The 26,148-nt window shown below is 36.2% G+C and overlaps 1 protein-coding gene across 3 annotated transcripts in view; it reads left to right on the top strand.

Annotated features, from left to right (window-relative positions):
• Positions 1 to 26,148, top strand: part of Grik2 (glutamate ionotropic receptor kainate type subunit 2) — a 700,738-nt gene that overhangs the window by 228,148 nt on the left and 446,442 nt on the right. For all 3 annotated transcript variants that reach the window (XM_021173658.3, XM_029482440.2, XM_021173659.3), the window contains exon 5: positions 19,734 to 19,915. In XM_021173658.3, coding sequence (XP_021029317.1) covers positions 19,734 to 19,915 — 182 coding nt within the window. The remainder of the gene's footprint in view (positions 1 to 19,733; positions 19,916 to 26,148) is intronic.

Here is a 26,148-nt window from a genome sequence, read left to right as displayed (position 1 = left end):
TAAAGTATCCTAAAATATTTTAAACAAAATGCTAAAGCTTGCTCTTCTAAAAAAATTATCTGGATCTGTATCAGTCCTTGGTCTTTGAGATATACCATGACTTGCTGTATTACTGTGATTTGGAAAATGGTTAGATTTTTCTCATATTTTTTTTTTATATTTTAGCCTGTACTCAAACCATTAAGAAAGGTTAATTTAATTCTTTAAGTGTAGTTTGTAATGTGACAGGCAAGAGGTGTGTAAAGTAACATTTTTAAGGTCATATGTCATTGAGTAACCATAAGTTAATAATTTTTGATCTACATAAGCCTGACAAATACAAACATTTCACATTTTTAAAATAATTAATATTAAGATATCACTATTAATCACATGCTGGTATCATTAGCTAATGAAACTATGAATTTTAGGTAAGAATTGACTGGTTGTTTTTATAATGACTTGACATTGGCAAAATTATCAGTTTTATAGAATACTTATTTTGATCATCTAAACTTACTTACTAAATGGCTTCAATTCTGCTAAATACTCATGTCTTTGAACTATTTAAAATAGTGTGCATGGGTTATATGATATAGTTCAGTAGGTAAAAGCACTTGCTGACATACCTGACACCATGAGTTCAACACCAAGGAATTGTTTTCTTTTTTTTTTTTTTTTAAGATTTATGTATTATATGTAAGTACACTGTAGCTATCTTCAGACACTCCAGAAGAGGGAGTCAGATCTCGTTACGGATGGTTGTGAGCCACCATGTGGTTGCTGGGATTTGAACTCTGGACCTTTGGAAGAGCAGTCCGGTGCTCTTACCCACTGAGCCATCTCACCAGCCCCCAACACCAAGGAATTATATGACAGAAGGAAAGAACTGACTGACAAATGTTTTTATGTGACTTCTGCTTTTATGCTACATGCCCAAAAATTAAATGTACAATAATTTTGTACTAATTTTTAGTGTGAAGAAAGATGATTCAGCTTATGTGCAGCACAAATTGTCAAATATAAATTCAGAAGACTTAGAACTCCTATATATTGAATTAATGCTTTACAACTATTTTGTAAAATATTACATGTAGATTTTATTTAATTTCCAAATAATTTTTCCACAATGCTAATTGTGATTATAGTGTTCCTGGCTGGTTAATCAAACAGTTTTAAAAAACCTTCCTTTCCATCTTTACAGTGAACTTTTTATCCAGTTCTGCTAATTGGGTTGACATTAAAAAGAAAATTAAGTCTGCACTTGAAATATGAACACAGCATCTTAATTAATCTATTAATTATACAATAATAAATGACAAACTCTATTTATCTTTCTCAAAATATGGACAAAGGTCAGAGAACTAAATAACTGGCATACTAAGAAAACAAAAATGACAAATGATGTCAATTTTACAAAATACCATGAAATACTATTGGAAACCCAAGTAAGGATCACTCCTTCAATGCAATGTTAAACCATACTTTAAGAAGTATATTTTCGACATTTAGACAATAAGAAACTGTAGCGTGCTCATATCTAAACTAGTTATCTACATTTTTCCTCCTCTTCCCCAAAATTCAGGGATTATCATGAAAGAGGGGAAAGAAAGAATATAGGAGCCAGAGAAAGTAGATGTCTATATTTAAATAGTATTTGCTGGGTAGGATAACACAGTTCACATGGCTGGGACTTATGCACAGCAGTTTCACAAGAGCAAGCCAACTAAATTACTGAAGTGGATGAGGAAGGGTCTCTGAGAGTTCCACCCTATCATAGGAGTCGTTAGTAGTTGATAGATGCTGGTGAAGAGGGAACTAATTTTCTTCAAAGATACAGACATTAAGAGGATATCCCTTGGTCCCATAGATGCCCCCCCCAACTGATGTACATACAGATAACAGTGTATTTTAAAACATAAATAAATCACATGAAAAAACACATGAAGTTAGAAGGGAAAATAGTAAAATGGTATAGAGTAGTCAAAGAGAATATTTGATGGATTTGATCAAGACACTGTTATGCCTATTTGAATGTTAATAAAATGTTAAAAAATGTCTACATTCAACAATCACACATGATGTATTAAGATAGAGGAATGTGCGGGGCATGATGGTGCACGCCTTTAATCCCAACACTCCGGAGGCAGAGGCAGGCGGATTTTTGAGTTCGAGGCCAGCCTGGTCTACAAAGTGAGGTCCAGGACAGCCAGGGCTATACAGAGAAACCCTGTATCGAAATACCAAAAAAAAAAAAAAAAAAAAGATAGAGGAATGCAAAGATAATTCTAACACTTTCCATACCTTAGCCTTTGCACTCTTGACAAAAGCCAGGGACTAAAGCAAAGAGCAAACCTCATTCACATAAGTTGAGGGCTAAGCAGAGGTCATGGTTTTCTTTACTATTAAACAATTTCCTATTTTTCCTCCTGCCTTCCCATTTCATTCTTTAATCTTCCTCAGACCTGTTTTTCTTTTTTCATCTCTCTAATAAATTAGACATTATTCACTTTATATAATTGATTATTACCTTTATAATACTTGATTTTTTGTATTTTATATAATTATCAGTGACTCATTGTCTTCAGTTATATATATATATATATATATATATATATATATATATATATATATATATATATATAGTTTATTTATTTAAATGTTTTACTCTTTGTGTCAACATAATAGTCCAGGTTGTTAGTTTAGAGATGGATAAATGTTCAAAATATTCTCATCATTATCTTCAAACACGTATAGAAATAATTTCTTAGTCATTACACTTTTGATTATTGGTATTATTTGCCAAATCTGGTTCTTTCTGTTTTCAGTCATAGAACAGAAATGCATTGTTTTATCCCCTGAATCTAGTTAATTCCATACGATTTTCTTTTTTGTTGCTATTTTTCAAATATTTATCAACATCATCATCATCATCATCTTCTTCTTCTTCTTCTTCTTCTTCTTCTTCTTCTTCTTCTTCTTCTTCTTCTTCTTCTTCTTCTTCTTCTTCATCTTCATCATTTAATCTTTTTTTACACTCCAGTCATTATCCCCCTCCCAGTCTGCCCTCTAACTGTTTCTCATACCATACATCCTCCCCATCTCCAAGAAAATGTTTCCCCTCTCACCGTACTAGACTTCCCTGCTCCCTGGGCCCTCAAGTCACTCAAGGGTCAGTTAGGTTCATCTTCTCTCACTGAGGCCAGATCAGGCAGTCCTCTGCTGTATATGTGTGGGGATCTCATATCTGCTAGCTGTATGCTACCTGGTTGGTAGCTCAGTGTCTGAGAGATCTTGGGGGTCGAGTTTTTTGAGACAACTGGTCTTCCTCTAAGGTTGCCTTCCTCCTCAGGTTCTTCCAACTTTTACCTACTTCAACCACAGGTGTCCTTGGCTTCTGTCCATTGCTTGGGTCTAAGTGTCTGCATCTGACTTTTCAGCTGCTTATTGGGCCTCTTGGAGGGCAGCCATGCTACAGTCCTGTCTGTAATAAACACACTATAGCATCAGTCAGGCCTTGGAGCCTCCCCTTGAGCTGTCCCAACTTGGTCCTGTCACTGGACCTTCTTTCCCTCAGTCTCTTCTTCATTTTTGTCCCTGAAGTTCTTTCAGACTGGAACAATTCTGGGTCATATATGACTGTGGGATGACAACCCCCTCCCTCTACTTGATGTAATGTCTTTCTACTGGAGGTGAACTCTACAAGTTCCCTCTCCCCACGATAATGGCATTTCATCTGAGGTCCCTCCCTTTGATTTCTGAGAGTCTTTCACCTCCTAGGTCTCTGGTACATTCTAGAGGGTTCTCCTACCCCTGAGTTTGCCTGTTTCTGCTGGCCCTTGGGGCTTTAGTCCTGTTCCTCTGCTCAGTATCTAGCCTATCAATACCTGTCTCTGCAAAAGGGAGTTTGAGATAGCAAAATGCTAAGACATCCAGAATGTATTAAATGGAGGTAATAACTTGATATATTCTTGCAACATCTACACAGCATTCACTTTTGATGACCTAAAGTTTTTTCCAATACATAAAAGACTACTTTCAGCCAAGACTTGTTTTATGAGACATAAGAAACTACAGCCAGGGAAAAGTAAGAGATAAGCAGAAATGAGCAAATGGTGTATAACATCTCTAGCTTTACAGAGGATAAAGATTATATCTGAAGCTGCCTACTGTCGGTATGAAGATGCTTCATGTGCCTTATACAACCCATTCAGCAGTTTTGAGCAAAGGATGAATAATTCCTGCCATACTACAAATGGACTAGCAAAGAACAGTTCAGCCATAGAAAATATGCCTAAATGGATAGACTATACATCTTAGAAACTAGCTTATAAAGCATCTAGCACAGAAGCAACATTAGACAAGACAGCGAGGAGCAAAGTGCATCACAGATATCTGTGTTTAGACCATAGATTCTCAACATAACCAATATTTGGACTGAGCCCAGGTGATTATAGGGTATATAAACTGGTATGCATATTACAAGATTTTTAACAGCATTTCTTGATCTACTGATATTTACTACAACATAAGAGTTGCTTACTTGTTAATAATCTATGAGGACCCAGTAAATATTCAAGTAGAAGTTATACAGAAGGTTGTTTGTTTTTCACCTCTATTCTCCCATATGATACAAACTCAAGTTTGCTGTCTATCTCTTTGGAAGCCTGTTTGATTTTTGGCTGCACAGTTAATACAAAAAACAGCAAACTAACTTTACAAAATGTTTAAGACACGAGAAAAACTTCTGTTTCTCCACACAGAATCAGGAAAATCAGACTAGTTTAATCATCAAAAAAACCAAAAACAAACAAACCCAAAACCTATAGTGTAAGCCTGAGAAACTGATGTCTGCCATTATGTAGCAAAATAAAGGAAGGGAGGGCTTTTCTACAGACCTGGGAGGTGAGAGACTCTCAGGACGCTAGGGGAGGGACCTTAAGTAAAATGCCCAGCAATGGAGAGAAGGATCTTGTAGAGTCTAGTAGAAAGACAGGGCTTCAAGTGGAGGGATGAAGTTGCCATCCCACAGTCAAAAACTCTGACCCAGAATTGTTTCTGCATGAAAGAACTGCAGGGACAAATATGGAGAATAGACTGAAGGAAAGGAGGTCAAGTGACAGGCCCAAATTGGGATCCAGCTCAAGGTGAGGCTCGAAGACCTCACACTATTACTGATTGGTATAGTGTGCTTACAAATAAGAGCCTAGCATGGTTGCTTTCTGAGATGCCCAACAAGCAGCTGAAAGAGTCAGATGCATATAGTTACACCCAGCCAATGCATTGAATTCAGGGACTCTTGTAGTTTAATTAGGGAAACGGTTGTAGAACCTGAGGAGGACGGTGACCCCATAGCAAGACCAGCAGCTTCAACTGGACCCCTAAGATCTCTCATGTCACGGGCTGGCCTCAGTCAACCTCTCTCAATCCGTGGGGAATCATGGGTTGGGGATGAAAGGGGGGTGATAAACAAAGATGACATGAGGGAGTGTGCTGAATCTGAATGTAATGTCAAATTGAGCATCATACTTTTTATACAGAAGAAAATAGGAAAGTTTGGTGACATATCTGCAAGGTACAATGAGGTTACCAGATGCTTAATGACTCTTACACAAAACAGAGGAATGCAAACACAAAGACTGGCAGGAACTCAGCAATAAAACAACTGAGACAAAGTCAGCTCTATTTAAGGTCCAGCTGTATTCTTAGAAGCCATGTGTGAGGTCTTTACACTCCTTGGTCAAGGGCTTTCATGCCCAACTCACGGTTCTAATTAGGGAGTTCCACTCTAGCTAACCTTCTCATGAATAATGCAATACTCTAAAACCATAGCCCGATCTACTTCCTAAACCATTGTAAATTCCTGTATATGGGAGCGACTTGGGTTTTATTCTAAGTGATAGTGTGGGGGGACTTTTCTACTAATAAGTAATGTAGTCTGCCATACATAACTATAAGAATTCTAAACTTACGTTGCTAAGTGTGCCCTGAGATTTCTAACTCTATGTAGTAGATAGTAAAGCCTGATTTCTTTCACAATCTCTCTTACAATACTAGAGGCAATTCTTAATGTCACTGAATAGGCAACATTCTTACTGAATTCCAAGCTCAGGGTCAGCTCAAGGACTACCTAGGGCATTGGTGAAGGTCAGGAAGCAAATTTCAATTTTGCTTAGGTATTTGGCAAGTCATTGCTTGGAGGCACTTATAATAAAACAATACTGAGGGAAAGCACACAGATCCGTTCACTGACTAAAGCAAGGACATTGGAATATTCTTTATATGGGATGCCATTGTTTCAGGAGACTTAGTTTCCATGAACTTTTCGCATTGGGACTGCATCCATGTTTCTAGTCCTGTCACGCGTGTCACTACTGGAGTGGATATATCACTCTTAGACACTCAGCCACCAACCAGGCAGCATACACTAGCTGATCCAAGGATCCTAACACATATACAACATAGTACTGGCCTCAGTGAGAGAAGATGCACCTAACCCTTGAGATACTTGAATCCCCAGGGAGTGGGGAGTCCTGACCACGTATAGGAGATGTAGGCCTATGGGGACATCCTCTTAGAGACAGGGGGGAGGAATGGGATGAGGAACTGTTGCAGGAGGGCATAATGGGAGGGGGATAATGACTGGACTCTAAAAAAAAATTAAAGATAAGAAAATAAATAAATTAATTAATTAAATTGCAAGAAGCAAAAAAGAGACTAGATCTACCATTAATGTTTCATGAGCTTAAAGTTTTTCAGTCTTCTGTTAGACTGTCTGGGTGAGCTGGGTGAGTCTTGAAGTTTGCTGTGACGAAGGCAATCTGAAAACTATTTAGGGCATTTTGTGGTCAGAGTGAGAATTTCCTCCATATGCTTTTATGTGTGAATGTTTGGTTCCCAGTTGGTTAACTGTGTAGGAAGGATGAGGAAGTGTGCACTTGTTGAGGTAGGTTTGTCACTTGGTGGGGTAGGGTTGAGAATCCAAAGGTTCAAGCATGTTGCTGGAGAAACAGATGAGAAATCTTAGCTTCTTCTCCAGCACCATGCCTGCCTTCCATGCTCCCTGCTATGATGGCTCTGAACTAACCCTTTCAAACTGTTGGCAAGACCCCCATTGCCAGTATAGTGTTTCCTTTTATCAGTTGCCTAAGTCATGGTTTTCACAGTAATATAACAGTTAACTAGAACAGGGCCAATATAGGATTGACTCTAATAATGGGATGCCACTTTTAAAACTACAATACTTTTCTAGTCATTACTGAACAGCCAAGATTTAAAATATAGTAATCCCCAAAGAGGAAAGATGTTAGAAAGTCATTAGTAGATTTGTCTGTCTGAATGGCCAGTCACATTTTCTGCTATTTGGACAAGGGAAAATCATACTTCCTGAAGTACATGAGGGAGGGATAGGTAAGAATTTTGGGGAAACTTAATGATTCAGTTTAGTCGTGCTGCCCTATCAAAAATTCTTACTAAATAGAAGCTAAAGATAAATGGTTTGATCTCATAATCTGTGGCCAGTATCAGCTCATGGAGAAGGTAAGATGTATTAGCACAAAGTCAGTCCAAGCCCCAAGTCACAGTGACAGTTGGCAAGCCCGGGCCTCTTTGAGAAGAATCCTGCCTATCCCTCCAAAGCGCCTGCTTGTCTTCTTTGCTCCATTAGAAATAATCAGTACTAAGTGGCCCATCATCGGTGCCAGCATGACTTTTTTTCACATTTGTTAAAAGCTTTTCCCTTGGCCCACTTTTATTTTTTTCTTTTGTTTCTAAGTAACTGTTTCATTTTCCTCCCCCTCCTGAGTTTGCTTTTTCTGACAAGAAAAAAAAAAATCTCATCTGAAATGGGATTTCTCCTATCTTTCTGGGCAGCCCCCCCCCAAGACCTAGTAACATTTGTCTCATATGCATTAACCAATAGATTTATTAGTGGAACATTGTTTTTATATTCGACAAAGAAGAAGAATAAATTCAGTTGGAATAAATTTGTGTGTGTGTGTGTTCAACAAACAGCTTTCCCTTAAATTACAATAAGACATGTTATTGAGGCCTTAAATTGCTGTCATCTGAAATGTTTTACTCCCATCTTTACTTCCCTAGATTATGATCAATTTTCTCCTGGAATGAATTATTCAAATTGAGCCCAGTCTTCTGAATCTTTCGAAAACGATGCCTGAGCACTTTGGGTCGGTTCTACTTAGTTATCATTTGGCACAGTCTGTTTCTCGCTGGCAGAAATTCTCTTTGTTCTAACATATAATTTATTTCCAAAGTGGATTGTAAGCTTTTCGGGATTAAAGATCATGTCATGTCATTCATTCATTTAACAAATGTATTTGAACATCTTTTGGAACTTAATCAAAGAAAAGTACATCCTAGTATGGAGTTTACATTCTAGTGGAGGGATACAGAAATTAAAAGTCAATGTTACAAATATGGAAATATAAAATATGTTGAAAAAGGTTAGTATATAAGAAGAAATAAAAATATATGCAGAATTAGAAGGATAAAATGAGGTCCCAAGCTTTCAGTAGAATATCTGCCATTCATGAGAGGAGATGCTAACAAAGAGAAAAAAACATCTAGGTACAACACATACTTCAAAATAGGATCCTTTAAAGTTGCCATTAACTAGCCAATAAAACAAGTAAGGACAGAGAGAGCTCAGTTTTGGAAATATGTTAAGTCTGAGGAACCTGCCACCATGCCACTGTGAAGGAATATAACAATGGCTATAGGCATGTGAGACTGAGCAATGTCTGGGCTGGCATATTTAGGTAAGAGTTATACTGAGCCACATGATGAGCTAGATAAACAGAGAAGGGAGTATAAACAAAGAAGCCTGAGAGATAATAAGTAGAGGCAGTAACAAGTGCACAGGCCCTCCTGGAGTCAAATGAATAGATTGTATTAAAAGAGTGAGTAATAGTATTGCTTATATGTTAAGGGAAATGAAGGCATGACATTATCTACAGAACTTACCAGCCTAGAAGATGGTGCTTTCAGTGATTTGATAGAGATAAAATTTGAAATACAATAAGAATAAATAAAATTGTGACGTGTAGTGTGGTAACTGTGTGTCTTCCATATTATACAGTGAAATGGTCATCAAAATTTGATGATCTTTTTCAAGTATGGGCACTGAAATCCAATTGGGATATTGAGTGACTCTAATAAATAGAATTAATATTCTTGCCTATAAGAGACATGGAGCTCTCTTACTTCCCTTCATTCTTGTGAGGGCATTAATATAAAAGCTTTAGTAAATTTTAATCAAGTTGCTTCCCTGAACTGTCTTCCAGCTTCAAGTACAGTATGAGAAAGAAATGGCTACAATCCTTTTCCAGGGAATGACTCAATGACCCAAAAATCTCCCACTAAGTTCCATCTTGTAAAGGTTCTACCATCTCCCCGTGATGTCACTTGGAAGAGCATTCCTTCAGTACATGGGACATTGTGGGATATCAAGGAGCCATGTGAAACAGATATAGTTGGTTTCAAAGGACCCTATTGATAAGTATTTTCAATAGTTGTATAAAAATTAATGTTAAAGCACCGGCTTTCTCTTTTGCTTCAGTCTGACCTTTGCTTTGACATGTTAAGGTAGTACAGCTCTCTCAGAAGGATCTGATTTAGGATGGCTAGTGTCAGGATTACTGAAAGATAGAACACAGAATACAGCTGATGCTACTTCACTATGCTCCACCTCATCCTCACCCTGGAGGTCATTCAAAATCAACAGCAGCCTACATTTAAACAAATTCTCTTGTTTTGATGTAGACTTTTGGAATGGAGTAGCTATTGCTCCTACTGCAGTCATTTCTGCATTCAACTTACGATGCTTCTTTCATCTTAGTTCTTTGCCTGTCCAAGGGGTCAGCATATCTTATGGTGGAGTCTTAGCTATGAGTCTAGTAGTCTTTGTATCAGTTGTTTATCACTGGTTCTACCACTGTTTCTGCTTTCTGCAACAATTTGATACATTCAACCCATGTCTTACCCATGTCTTCTGTTTGGAGATATTTTCCTATTCTGATTCTTCACTTTGTACATGGTTCCTAAGTTTTCTTTGTGCTGATAAGTTTGTATTTTAACTTTATTTTATATTTTATCAGAAGTAGAAATGAATATGGCATTTTCATGCTACAGAATTGTCTGTCTTGGCATTACCATATTTTAAACGTGAAAACATGAAAGCTAAGTTAAAGAAACTTTGAATGACAAACACAATGATTTTTAATCCAACTTCTTGATTTCCAGTAACTAAATAAAAACTCCTTTTTCAAAATCTCACAGTACCTCAGATTCAGAAGCACTACTTGATTTTCTTTCCTTTCCCCAGTCTCTGTTAATAGGTTCTTCCCAAGTGTCTACCCAGGACAAACGTATCAGTAGAACACAAGTTCCAAGAGTATTTTCTGAAAGAAATTTCTTTCAGGATAAAACTCATTTTGTAAGAACTTAATTCACTAATTCTGTAGGTGGCCATTTTTTCTTCTAAAAGAAAATTATCTTGATAATGCAAAAGGCAAGGCAAAGAATAACATAACAAAGCAAAACAAAACAACAACAACATACCAGCCCTTTCAAACTCAGTTTCTTCACCTATTGAAATAAAGACAATATCTGTACCCCAAATTATTTATAGATAATAATTTGTTAGTTTTTACTTCTAGCTGGGCCAGTGATTTTAGAATACATTGGATGCTGTATTTTGAGATAACATATTTGGCCTCCCAATTAAGAGCCATGGACTTCAAAAATAAAGCAGTATCTTAAGTTTATCTGAAAATGAATGATGAGAATACTATTTATTTGCATAATTCTTGTGTGTAAAGGACAATCCTTACATAATAATTACCTATGATCATTTAATTCCTCAATATAATGTTTTGTTCTGACGTTAAACTAATTGTCAAGGAACCTTCAGGTTATGATGATGTGGTTCCTGTGTATCTGGAGATATACATGTAGTTCAAGTATTGTTATGCTTGAAGTTATAAATCAACAGATTGAATTTCTACTGCTATACATTGATTTGAATTAATGTGAGCTTAGTATGTTCATAGTACTCCCTATGTTTTAGAGCACCTAAAACATCTGTTAAACTATTGTCAATATATAAAGCTAAAGATCACATTGTTTTAATTAGGAAGAGAACTAAATTATTCTACATAAGAAATGGCATTGCCAGAGAAACAGCAGCAAGTCCGTTTGTGTAGTATAAGAGCTATCACATCCGAGGTGAAGGGGAGCAGATAGAGAATTATCTCCACTATGTTCTCATTTGGACAGAGAAATACATGATCATTCTTTAACTGGTATCTTGTACAATTGAATGCTTCCTATGTTATCATAGAGAAATTCTGTCATTGCCATGTAATCCATGTTTTTAATTTAATGCCTTTAAAGCATCCACATGAACTCTGAGGTATATGTAACATGCAGAAAACCCTAGTTTTCTCTTCCCAAGGGAGAAACAAAGAAATAATTTTCATACCTTAAGGTGAGTGTATGCTTCTGGGCTATACAGCTCATTCTACCAAGGGTAAACATACACAGAGTACTTATATCTTCTCTTAGAGGAATCTCAAGTTGGTACAAAAAAAAGCTGTTTTTGCTGAAATGTATAACAAGGAAGCCCAGCAGTTGATAGCCATGTCCTCTATGTGAACAATGAGAAGCGAAAGCTACTCTTGTTAAAACAGAAAAGCAAACAATTTAGACATAAATCTGAACAGAAGTGAACACAGCCTATACCTATCTCTTTCCATTTCTAAGGAAAGATTTAGTTTTCAGAACTGTGTTTTTTTGAAGGCTCTATGTCTTCCTTTTCTGTTTACTGAAGCTATGTTTGTTCATAAAACAACCACACTAATTCTTTTATAGAGATAGTACATGCTAAATTAATGCCCTTATTAATTAGTTTTTTCTTGATACTGACTAACCCACCATTATAGATAACAGCATATATGTATATTTCCAATAATATCAACCATGAAACTTACAATTCTTTGTGAACATATCTATTACCTATCTATCTATGTATCTATTTATCTATCTATCTATCTATCTATCATATATCTATCTACATATTATAATACTTTGTAAAACGTTTTCTTTTTTCTATAATTCACACTTCCTGATTCACTAATTGGGTATCATTTAGACATGCTTTCCTACGAGTATACTATGCTTTAGAGATGTCCACATTACTATATATAATTTATGGTACACAAATGAATTGCCTACAATTGTATTGTAGCATATGTATTAGGATATCTATTTCTTCTCTACTCAATACTTTCCTAAGCACTCTATACTCTCCTAAAACTATATCTACACTTCATACTTTTTGTTTTCATTTTTACATTACAGTATAAATCATTTAGTCCATTCTACCATTTGTCCATGATACATTCAACTTTTTTATACCTTCATAATGTAACCTGTATCTTCAGTGAGCATAGATACTGATAACTTTGGGTTTGACACTGTTTTCTTCTGGAACAAGAAAAGATAAGATAAAATCCAAGTTTCAAAAGAATCACTGTCTGCTTCTCATTTTTACCAGGACATAGTAGTTCTGATAACTATTGTCAGTCATGAGTGTAACCACATAAAAGCTTCTTAAGCTGTTTTGTCAATGTCAACTTTAAATCATATTTGATGTATTAAGTGGCAGGATAAAACCAATAACAGCAGCATTCTGGGACACAGCCAATATTAGAGCTGTGAAGGATCATTTGTTGCTTCATAACTGTACTGACCTGGACACAAGTGGGGATTAGAGGACAGCAGGCTACCTAATCATCCACTGTCTAGATAGCTTGAGTTGGGCTATCACAAGCTGAGAGGGCAGTGAGAGTGACAGAGGGACAGGTATACATCTGAGCCAGTTGGCAGGAGACAAAGGAGCTTTCAATGTAGCTATCAAAATTGAACAATGAGGTGTATCAGTCCCACTGGGGGAAAGACAGTTACATAACCAGGATAAAAGGTGATAGATTATGTATAAGGAAATAGAAATTATACCAAGAAACAAGAACATTTTACAGAACTCCTAACACAGCCAGAATTTCACTTGCTTACTCATTGCATCCTTAGTAATTGCAATTTTTTATATTGCTCTTAAAAAGTCTATTGAAAAATACCAATGTCTTTGTAAATAACCAAAGAACCAAATTCTGGTAAAAAATCTTTACAGTGATCATGTTCACAGAGTTTCTAAAACATGGTTGTGTTGTGGCTTTATATTTATTTATGTTTATTTTCCTAGAGTCACTCAAAGGAATTATTGGTAAGAAACATTCAGAAGAGGATATTTTCTTCCTACTAGTCCTTGATGGCACAAGCATAAGCATCCAATTTCAATTTTTCTTTCCTGCAAACAACTGTTCTAGGGAATATTTAGTCCTCCTCACATCATGACAGAAAATTCATAAGTTTTTCCCCATTGGCATGATATAATGCTAGTAATATGTCTTTAATTAGAGAGATTAAGTAGGAATGGAAACATCTTAATGGAAGAACATATCACAAAGACAGAATTCCTTGTTTTATCCCAAATTTCAGTTTCAGTACGGGAGATAGTTTGGGACATTCTGGCTTAATATAGTTTGAATATCATCTGAAGATATTATTAACATGAAAGTGCTGACGAATATATCTGTCTTCTAATTACACTGACTAATTTTTATCAGCTATATTTTATCATAATAAATTCCAGCTCCTTTATAACATACATGAATACGATAAAAGAAATTTAGATAGGAGATAGACCTAATAGTGTACCTACCATATACAATGACTACAGTACCCACAGTGAGCACTGCATTTTAATAAGACACCAATGCCATAATTGAAAACTAGACAAATTTTAATAACAATAGACAAGATAAATAAATTTAAGATGCAAAATTAATTTTGTTGCCTTCTCAGAAAATGAAGCATTCTGCATAACATTTTACCCTAGCATACTGTAAACTCACAGCCTCATCAGGAATCTGAAAGGGTTTATCTGGTTTGGTAAAAAGTACAATATATTTTTAAAAATGGAATAATTGTTTGAAAGAAAGAAAAACAAGGACAGCATATTCTAGTATTTACTTTAAGTATAACATTTAGCCTTAAAGACTCTTTTCCTTGGGATTTTACTGCTAGAATCCCATGCATAGTCCTCATATTATGTTAATCCCATTTGTCTGCCCAGTCATGTAGTAATATGAAGTTCTTCATTCTGAACCAAGCTTCAGTCATATAGCTGGAACTCTGTTCATTTTATGCCTGCTGATCTTGGAGGTTTTCTATTAAACCAAGAGAAATGATAAGCTTGAGATCCTAGCCAGTAAGACTACATGCTATTATTGTTAGCAATATTGTCTAAACAACTTATCTTTCATATACAGTTTGCTTATGTTCACCCTGATGTCATTTGGTAGTCCTCGAGAGTTACAGGACACTCTTAATTCCTACTGCACCTTGTACTGAAAATTTTCCTGTGTTTAATCAAATTTAAAACCTCATAGGTTCATGGATACTCAATGTAAATATTTCTGATGTCCTATTTTGCACCAAAATTCTGTGTATGCCTTCTTCATTTTCAACTTCCTTCTCTAACATATATATATGAATCCCATAGTATATTGTTAGATGAGCACATGTACAAGCGTTATTTAAGAAAATTTCATAATAAAAAACCAAAGTAAGATGTAATGTGTGTCGCAAGAATACCACAGTCAGTCATTTTCTGGAAGTATTTTAAATAACTGTGAAAGGATTTGCTAGAAAGAAAGATATGGCATGTGTCAGAAACAGAGCAGTCTGAGAAGAAACCATTGGTTTTTACTTGTAGATATAAAGGTTATATTTTTCAATATCCTAGATAGAAACAAATGAGAAAGGAGCAGTCAGTTGCAGTGTGCATTTATCTACTAGACATCAGTGTGAGATAGACCATTTTTCTGGAATTCAATATCTGCATGCCTAACTCTTGCATTAACAACATATTCAATGATCAGGGGCCTCCATGATGACACTAATTTATGTCACAACTTGTAATTTCAAGTGTGGTGAAGGTTATTCTCAAATTTGGTATTACTCACAAGTTACCTTAAATTCACTGTTAAAATTCATGACAAGTAAAACATTCAGATTAATATTAGTCCATAACAGAGGCACCTATGGCCAAATCTAAAGGAAGGACAAATCCCAAGCTCCCTGTTTCCTCTCACACAGTGTTTATGGATAATGTTCATTTTCCTAAACAATTTTCTATAAAATTGTGTATGTAGTATTGCCAACCAGTAAAGCTGAGATTCTATATAATCTCCAAATATTTTAATTGAGCCTTGACTCTATAGACATGAATGACAATTCATTGCACTGACATGGTCTTCAGACACTCTATGGACTGAGCTAATATATAATGACTCCAAGTACTCCATCCCCAATACATCATCATGCTCTCCCATGTTGGCCCAAGGAATCTACTCAAGTAAATTGTTTTTCCAAGGCAAGACATTAGGGAGTCTTAGGTAATATCTTACAAGAGCCAATAACAAATATCACACATGCCAACAATGAAAGGGAAAATAGTTGTCTGTAGTTTGGGGGAAACAGTCTAGCAAGAAAACTTATAGAAAAGATAGTAGTTAGTTATTTTCTATATTGTATTAATTGAATATAAATATTTCATCTACAAGGAAAGAATGGCTGATTGATAAAAGCTCACACACACACTCAAATATTTTAACATATGTGAAAGGGACATTTTATAGATGAACATAGATTATTCAGTTTGTTTCGAAACACCTATTTAGCCTAAAATTTTCTAATAAGAATGACCCATCAAAATAACATGTTTTGGTTCCTCGTGTATTTTTTTCTCTTAGTTTAAAGAAAGGGGTGATAAGGAAATGCTGAATCCAGAGATGTCATATTTCACATTGATAATTCTAAGATCTATTTGTTGGAAGTCTTACTTCACATGCTCAAAGACCACATTAACCAAAGTGATAAATAGGTCTGTGTATTTAACCAGGTGGCAAAACTCTAGTTCACTTGGCTGCTGAAATAGTTCCTGGGTGGAGGAGGAAGATGGGGACTCCCTTCCTGGGGCTAGGGGCACAGGAGCCTACCTGAGCTGTGGTGTGATTGATCTCTGTAGAGGAGGGTGCCAACTGGAGTATGTATAAATGGCTCCTTCTGGAGTCTCCTTAAAAGCTAAATTGATGGCAAATGTCTGAAAAGAACAGTTCAGACATTTGTCCCTAAATGATAAAGAAAATCTTGGTTTCAGCCACTGTTGGATTAAAACAGAGTATAAAATTTAAGAACAAAAGTAAAAGTGTGCACATAGTAATAGATTAGAGGTAACAGGATGTTCCTCATTTACCAAATAAGGAAGTCATTTCAGTAAGCTCTTTTTGTTAGATTTTAGAAACCCATCTGTGCATTGTTTCTTTTTATTATCAACATATAAACTAATTACATTAGGGGAAAAGGAGTATTTAATTAAAAGTCTGTTTTAAAGAGTTACAATTCTATTCTGTTATTAAATAACTGGTTGCCAGATTTGTTAAGTAAACAATATTTCTGAAATGTTGTTTGCAAACTATTTGTATGAAGCACATGTTTGGGAAATGATTGTGCCCCTTATTAAATCTAATAGATGTGTTACAGTGCTTCTTTCCCATTATCACCTGGTGAATATAAAGCAGGGCTATATGTAAGCTGCGCCAAGTGCTTTGAAAGATTTTTCTCCTAAGCAAAGAAAAAAATGAACTTAAAAATCTTATAGATTTTTATAGATTCCTTACAATAACAATTTTTTTTTTTGCATTTGGTAGGTTTGTGTAAGATCATCTTGTAAGAAAACACTAGCCCGTTACTATGTCATAAATTGCAAAGTGAAGGGCATTTGGGCTAGGTAATGTATAGCAATCCACAAAGGACAGACATAGCTAATTATATAATTATAGATTTTGTTAAGGTTTAATCTCATTTTCCTTTGGAGAAAATCTTCATCCTACCTGGAAGTCATAGTGACATACATGATGGTGGCGTGGGGTAAGGTATAATATGAACTTGTTTGAATGGCCCTTATAGAATACAGTAACATGTACAATGAATATTTACCATAAAAATTAGATAATTGGTAGAATATTCTCTGCAGAAAGCTTTTCCCACTTTCAACATTCATTAGTTGCCAAAGTTAGACACACACACACACAAACACACACACCCGTACACACATATATGCGTGTGTACGTGTGTGTACATATGTATGTATGGATCAACATATAACGAAAAAGTCTATGAATTTGAAAGACAGAAAGGCAGAATATAGAAGAGGGTTCGGAGGGGTAAAAATAAGGGGGAAATGATATAATTATATTATAATTTCAAACAAATAAATAAAATACAATGAAATAAAAATGCATCCCATCAAGTATATTAGTGGAACACTATCAAATATTTCACATACAATAAGTAGGAATATTTTCATTTTCTTGGTTCCTTGAATGCATAGAAACTACTTTGTTAGCCCCTTCCCATTTATCCATGATAGTCTGAATACTAGAATTCAATGTGGAATCCCTGTTAAAACATTGGCAAAAAGAAAAGGCAAGGAAACGTAGCAGACATGTGGGACAATGAGAAATTCTGTTATGTGATATAGCAGTTGAAGGCTTAGAACCGACGAGAAGACTCACTCTAGCCACCCGATGTAGAAGTCGAAGGAAAGCAAGGATATAAAACTATGAATCCACTTGACTTACTAACTGCTCTCTAGATTCCTTCCTTCTTAAAGGCTTAGGGAGCCATTTTTGTTCAAGTACTGCAAGGTGAAAAACAAATGGAAACTATGCTTGTACAGAAATGCTTTCGTCATCTCTAGCAACTGCATCTAAAGACAGATTAAAGTGATTATTTCAATGATTATATTTATCTATGAAAGTATCTTCCATACAAAACGCATGCACAAAACACATGTCAAAGGAATAATTGAAGACAACATTTCACTCGGATTCCCACATAGGAGATGTCAGCTCCTACTAGCATTGGTGATTTATTTTTTTCCCTCTTCAATATCATTCCCCAGGGAAGCTGGCAAACTGAAGCCTGTTCCATTAATGCCAGCAGGGATGTATATGTGTGAAGAGAATAAGTAAACATTTATTGTACCTGATGGCTCAATGAACTATCCACATGAGCTCTTTAAAGACTTGAAAATACTTGGCAGGCTTTATACTTAGGCTGAGCCCTGCAAGCACTATTCTTGTGAAAATGTCTATTTCTAACTCAGTTGAGCCTTTTCAGTACAAACTACTGAGTTAATCTGTAACTTGATAGCTCTCTTTTCTTTTGTTAACATATTAATCTCCCAAAATGTCCTTTCAACTTTTGAGATTAGGTTTTCTGCCCAAATCAGTGTCAAAATATCTTCTAACAACCAACTTAAAATATATGATCTTTTCCCTATGTTGGCCAGTATAACAACATTGGTAGATTATCATTACTTAAAGGCCAATTTAGGCAAGTTTCTTTTTGTGTTTTTTTAAGTTAATCCATGGACACTGTGATCCTATTAGAGAGAACTCAGAGCCTTGCAAGAAGATACAGAGATCATAGATTGTTGAATTCAGATCCAAACCCAATACTCAAGGTAGAATAGACTTTGAATTTACTTATGACAAAAACTTGTATAATAGTAGCTAGTATCTGATTTTATTGCATTTATGTACTTTTATGAAGAGAGTAGACATTAGATCAAAAAACAAAAATACAGGTAATTTAAAAGAGTAATTGTTATACATTTTGCTTTATTATCACTGTAAATTTTCAGTAATTGTTTGGATCACCAAAATCATTTATCATATGATCATAATTTATTGATGTTAAAACATTTTAAAATATTTAATAGTGGTTAAAATAATAAATTGTGGTTCCTGTCTCATGATCTAGGAGACTCCTTGAATACACAGTATATTTTTTGCTGTGGACTTTGTCTCCACACCTGTGACCAAATATAATTATAATAGCGTGCAAATATGTAGAGAAGAGGGGGAAAATGAGGTACATTAGTTATTTACCATTTTCCCCTTGTCCTAATATTGTACTGATTTTTATTAACGTAGTTCTTAATAGGAAGTAGAAATACTGGTAAAGAAATATGTAGGTGATTTTACAGATATAAGAGTGAAATGTAGGAGGAGATAGAACATTTCTTGCACACTACAAAGAATTTCAATCTTGCATTTTAACCATGTGAATTTTTTTAAGGAGCAGGCTTTTGTGTTTCAAATATTAAATGTGTTTTAGTACCAAATTCTTTAAATCAATAAATAACAACATTATTTTAATATAATTTATGGTCTACTGAAATAGATCAGTGATTTGCTATATTTTGAGCCATGTTGTCTAGAAGAATGCTGTATTCACTAAAACCTGAAGTTATATGTAGTGTAAATAATATTTATATCACAATGTTATAGAGAATTAACAAGGCTGAGGCAGGAGGGTCACTGGGAATTCATGGCCAGATTGCACTACATAGTAAGTTTCAGGCCATCCTATATGGCCTAGCAAAACCACAATAGATAAAAAGAAAGGAATTTCAATGCTAATGTGATGGCACTAAGTACCTAAATGTGACTAAGAAAAATCACACATCATACTTACATTTCACTATTCTATGAGCTACTCTAATTTGCTTCCACTCTTTTATTGTTTTTTCTCTTTAATTAAAGGTCTCATTCGCTTGCAAGAGCTCATCAAAGCTCCATCAAGGTACAATCTTCGACTTAAAATTCGTCAGCTGCCAGCTGATACAAAAGATGCAAAGCCTTTGCTGAAAGAGATGAAGAGAGGCAAGGAGTTCCATGTGATCTTCGACTGCAGCCATGAAATGGCAGCAGGCATTTTAAAGCAGGTAAACTTAGCATAGCTTAAATTTCTAATTTCCTTCCAAAAGTTTTAAACTATGTTTTAAAGGTAATAATTTAACGCTAATTGAAAATTCAAAAATATCATCCTGATAAAATTTTACGATAGAAAATCTGACAATTGCTTTCAGTAAATTTGTTTTAGGACAAGTAAATATTGAAAGTCTTTAACACAGATTTAGGGTGAGGGAAAAAGAGAGCCCAGGAATAACATATTGAGTCAGTAGGATAAAAAAAAAAGATATTATGAAAGTGATTCAGTCTATATCTAATTGATGCCTTACATACTTGATCCATTTTTATTATCTCCACAACCAAAGGAAAATGGCCTCTTGCAGTCTAATCTCAGAAAGACTTGGTGACTTGAGCATCGTGAACTCGCACTGATGAAGCAGAAAAATCAGTAGCCCATTAATGATGTTCTCAATATTCATTGCACAATACAGCCTTGCCTAACAGAAAAGAACATTTCAAAATTCATTGGTTTGTCAGTAAAATATCATTATGACAACACTATAGAGTCCTAATTGCAATCTCGGGAGTAGGCATTATTAAGTAGTCTCTTTTGTATATACAGGACCAGAACTGGACAATAAATGCAGGATCCCCTGCACATATTGAGTCAAAGAATATAGATTTGAGCTCAAATCTTTACTTTTTTATCTTTTTAATCTTATAAAATATTAAGCTGACGTTATGGTGGTGAGGACAAATTTGTAAATTGTGTTAAAGCCTTTAAGCTTAGGATAAAATATCTGTAGTGGAGAGTTATAAAGTGTCAGATGACAAATTATATTTCATTAAATATAACTACCAAAACCAAATGCTTGCTATAACATTAGTTTATAAGCACATGTTTGTCCAACATTCCAGTATAAATGTCGGTTTTACTACAGTGAAATATTTCATTGATTTGGACATTGCTCTAGCTTTATATGTGGGCAATAAAATATATGAAGGATTATGCTTGATGTTGATTTTTGTTTGTTTAAATATGAATGTAGGCTTTTCCCCACTTTCTCCTCTATAAGTTTCAGTGTCTCTGGTTTTATGTGAAGTTCCTTGATCCACTTAGACTTGACCTTAGTACAAGGAGATAGGAATGGATCGATTCGCATTCTTCTACATGAAAACAACCAGTTGTGCCAGCACCATTTGTTGAAAATGCTGTCTTTCTTCCACTGGATGTTTTTAGCTCCCTTGTCGAAGATCAAGTGACCGTAGGTGTGTGGGTTCATATCTGGGTCTTCAATTCTATTCCATTGGTCTATTTGTCTGTCACTATACCAGTACCACGCCGTTTTTATCACAATTGCTCTGTAGTAAAGCTTTAGGTCCGGCATGGTGATTCCACCAGAGGTTCTTTTATCCTTGAGAAGAGTTTTTGCTATCCTAGGTTTTTTGTTATTCCAGATGAATTTGCAGATTGCACTTTCTAATTCGTTGAAGAATTGAGTTGGAATTTTGATGGGGATTGCATTGAATCTGTAGATTGCTTTTGGCAAGATAGCCATTTTTACAATGTTGATCCTGCCAATCCATGAGCATGTGAGATCTTTCCATCTTCTGAGATCTTCTAGAATTTCTTTCTTCAGAGACTTGAAGTTTTTATTATACAGATCTTTCACTTCCTTAGTTAGAGTCACGCCAAGATATTTTATATTATTTGTGACTATTGAGAAGGGTGTTGTTTCCCTAATTTCTTTCTCAGCCTGTTTATTCTTTGTGTAGAGAAAGGCCATTGATTTGTTTGAGTTAATTTTATATCCAGCTACTTCACCGAAGCTGTTTATCAGGCTTAGGAGTTCTCTGGTGGAATTTTTAGGGTCACTTATATATACTATCATATCATCTGCAAAAAGTGATATTTTGACTTCATCTTTTCCAATTTGTATCCCTTTGATCTCCTTTTGTTGTCGAATTGCTCTGGCTAGGACTTCAAGTACTATGTTGAATAGGTATGGAGAAAGTGGACAGCCTTGTCTAGTCCCTGATTTTAGAGGGATTGCTTCAAGCTTCTCACCATTTACTTTGATGTTGGCTACTGGTTTGCTGTAGATGGCATTTATCATGTTTAGGTATGGGCCTTGAATTCCTGATCTTTCCAAAACTTTTATCATGAATGGGTGTTGGATCTTGTCAAATGCTTTTTCCGCATCTAACGAGATGACCATGTGGTTTTTGTCTTTGAGTTTGTTTATATACTGGATTACGTTGATGGATTTCCATATATTGAAACATCCCTGCATCCCTGGGATGAAACCTACTTGGTCAGGATGGATGATTGTTTTGATGTGTTCTTGGATTCTGTTAGCAAGAACTTTATTGAGGATTTTTGCATCAATATTCATAAGGGATATTGGTCTGAAGTTTTCTATCTTTGTTGGGTCTTTTTGTGGTTTAGGTATCAGAGTAATTGTGGCTTCATAGAATGAGTTGGGTAGAGTACCTTCTGTTTCTATTTTGTGGAATAGTTTGTGAAGAACTGGGATTAGATCTTCTTTGAAGGTCTGATAGAACTCTGCACTTAACCCATCTGGTCCTGGGCTTTTTTTGGTTGGGAGACTATTAATGGCTGCTTCTATTTCTTTGGGGGATATAGGGCTGTTTAGATCATTAACCTGATCTTGGTTCAACTTTGGTACCTGGTACCTGTCTAGGAACTTCTCCATTTCAGAGGAGAAAGTGGGGAAAAGCCTTGAAGATATGGGCACAGGGGAAAAATTCTTGAATAGAACAGCAATGTCTTGTGCTGTAAGATTGAGAATTGACAAGTGGGACCTCATGAAACTGCAAAGCTTCTGCAAGGCAAAAGACACCATCAATAAGACAAAAAAACCACCAACAGATTGGGAAAGGATCTTTACCTATCCTAAATCAGATAGGGGACTAATATCCAATATATATAAGGAACTCAAGAAGGTGGACTCCAGAAAGTCAAATAACCCCATTAAAAAATGGGGCTCAGAACTGAACAAAGAATTCTCACCTGAAGAATACCAAATGGCAGAGAAGCACCTGAAAAAATGATCAACATCCTTAATCATCAGGGAAATGCAAATCAAACAACCCTGAGATTCCACCTCACACCAGTCAGAATGGCTAAGATCAAAAATTCAGGTGACAGCAGATGCTGGCGAGGATGTGGAGAAAGAGGAACACTCCTCCATTGTTGGTGGGATTGCAAGCTTGTACAACCACTCTGGAAATCAGTCTGGCGGTTCCTCAGAAAATTGGACATAGTACTACCGGAGGATCCAGCAATACCTCTCCTGGGCATATATCCAGAAGATGTCCCAACCAGTAAGAAGGACACATGCTCCACTATGTTCATAGCAGCCCTATTTATAATAGCCAGAAGCTGGAAAGAACCCAGATATCCCTCAACAGAGGAATGGATACAGAAATTATGGTACATCTACACAATGGAGTACTACTCAGCTACTAAAAAGAATGAATTTATGAAATTCCTAGCCAAATGGATGGACCTGGAGGGCATCATCTTGAGTGAGGTAACACAATCACAAAGGAACTCACACAATATGTATTCACTGATAAGTGGATATTAGCCCAAAACTTAGGATATCCAAGATATAAGATACAATTTGCTAAACGCATGAAACTCAAGAAGAATGAAGACCAAAATGTGGACACTGTGCCCCTTCTTAGAATTGGGAACAAAACACCCATGGAAGGAGTTACAGAGACAAAGCGTGGAGCTGTGATGAAAGGATGGACCATCTAGAGACTGCCGTATCCAGGGATCCATCCCATAATCAGCTTCTAAACGCGGACACCATTGCATACACTAGCAAGATTTTGCTGAAAGGACCCAAAGATAGCTGTCTCTTGTGAGACTATGCAGGGGCCTAGCAAACACAGGAGTGGATGCTCACAGTCAGCTATTGGATGTATCACAGGGCTCCCAATGGAGAAGCTAGAGAAAGTACCCAAGGAGCTAAAGGGATCTGCAACCCTATAGTTGGAACAACATTATGAACTAACCAGTACCCCGGAGCTCTTGTCTCTAGCTGCATATGTATCGAAAGATGGCCTATTCGGCCATCACTGGAAAGAGAGGCCCATTGGACTTGCAAACTTTATATGCCCCAATATAGGGGAATGCCAGGGCCAAAAGAATGGGAATGGGTGGGTATGGAAGTGGGGGACGCTATGGGGGACTTTTGGGATAGCATTGGAAATGTAATTGAGGAAAATATTTAATAAAAAATATTAAAAATTAAAAATAAATAAATAAACATGAATGTAATGATGGGATAAAAACTAAAAGCTTAAGCGAAGATTTTTCACATAATTTTCAAGCAACTCTTAATCACATTTAGAAAGTAAGCTTGGCTTTACTAGTGAGACAGACAATGAACATACACCTGTTCCCTGGGCTAAAAGCAAGCAAGCAATAGATCAGGGGTTTTTTGTTTGTTTGTTTTTGTTTGTTTGTTTAGGTTTGAAAAATGTGGAAACCTCTAGTATTAGAGTATGTATTTGGCCTTCTTTTTGGTGTATCTATTATTTTATACCTTTCTTTATGAAATAATATCTTTTTAAATTTTTTATTAGATATTTTCTTCATTTATATTTCAAATATTATCCCAAAAGTCCCCTATACCCTCCCTCTGCCCTGCTCCCATACCCACCCACTCCTACTTTTTGGCCCTGGCGTTCCCCTGTACTGGGGCATATAAAGTTTGCAAGATCAAGGGGCCTCTCTTCCCAAAGATCTCCGACTAGGCCATCTTCTGCTACATATGCGCTAGAGACATGAGCTCTGGGGGGTACTGATTAGTTCATTTTGTTGTTCCACCTATAGGATTGCAGACACCTTCAGCTCCTTGGGTACTTTATGTAGTTTCTCCATAGGGGGCCTTGTGCCCCATCCTATAGATGGCTGTGAGCATCCACTTCTGTATTTTCCAGGCACTGGCATAGCCTCACAAGAGACAACAGGGTCCTTTCAGCAAAATCTTGCTGGCATATGCAATAGTGTCTGCGTTTGGTGGCTGATAATGGGATGGATCCCTGGGTAGGGCAGTCTCTGGATGGTCCATCCTTTAGTCTTAGCTCCAAACTTTGTCTCTGTAACTACTTCCATGGGTATTTTGTTCCCTATTCTAGGGAGGAACAAGTATCCATCAGTTGGTCTTCCTTCTTCTTGATTTTCTTCTGTTTAGCAAACTGGCAGTTATCGCGTAGAAGAATGCAAATTGATCCATTCTTATCTCCTTGTACAAAGCTCAAGTCTAAGTGGATCAAAGAACTCCACATAAATCCAGAAACACTGAAATTTATAGAGGAGAAAGTGGGTAAAAGTCTCAAAGATATGGGCACAGGGGGAAAATTCCTAAACAGAACTGCAATGGCTTGTGCTGTAAGATCAAGAAAACACAAATGGGATCTTATAAAATCGCAAAGCTTCTGTAAGGCAAAAGATACTGTCAATAAGACAAAAAGGCCACCGACAGATTGGGAAAAGATTTTACCAATCCTAAATCTGATAGGGGACTAATATCCAATACATACAATGAAATAATATTTAAATAGACCCAGGGAATTTTCTCCATCAGACTGGCCTCTGAGCCTTTTTTTTTTAATTAGATGTTTTCTTCATTTACATTTCAAATGTTATCACCTCTCCTAGTTTCCTCTCTAAAAATCCCCTATACCCTTCCTTCCCTCCCTACTCCCCAACCCACCCACTCCCACTTCTAGGCCCTGGCATTTCCCTATACTGGGCCTAGAATCTTTGCAAGACCAAGGGCCTCTCCCAAGGCATTTTCTTGACTTCTGATTGATGGGATCTGAGCTTAGACAAGTGTGGGAGATGCCATTCCTGGGCAGGGGATCCTAGGTTGTATAAGAAAGCTACCTGGAACTAAGCCAGAGACTCCAGGGAGCACTCTTTCTTCACAGTGTCTGGCTCAATTCCTGCCTAAAGTTCCTTCCCTTACATTCCTCCTTGATAGAAAATGACTGTAAGGCAGTTGTACTCAACCTTCCTAATGGTCCAATTCTTTTATACAGTTCCTCATGTGGTACTGACACATAACCAGAAAATTACTTTCTTTGCTACTTCATAATTCTAATTTGGTGACTGTTATGAATCATAATGTAAATATCTGTGGCTTCTAATGGTCTTAGCTGACTCCTGTGAAAAGGTCTTTTGACATCCCCTAAAAGGTTATCAATCAAAGGTTGGGAATCA

This window comes from Mus caroli, unplaced genomic scaffold (genome assembly GCF_978045245.1).
Source record: "Mus caroli unplaced genomic scaffold, Mus_caroli_1 scaffold_9, whole genome shotgun sequence".
Classification (NCBI taxonomy): Eukaryota; Metazoa; Chordata; class Mammalia; order Rodentia; family Muridae; genus Mus; species Mus caroli.
The sequence above is the reverse complement of the archived record's forward strand: the minus strand, read 5'-3'. Positions and strand labels throughout refer to the sequence as shown.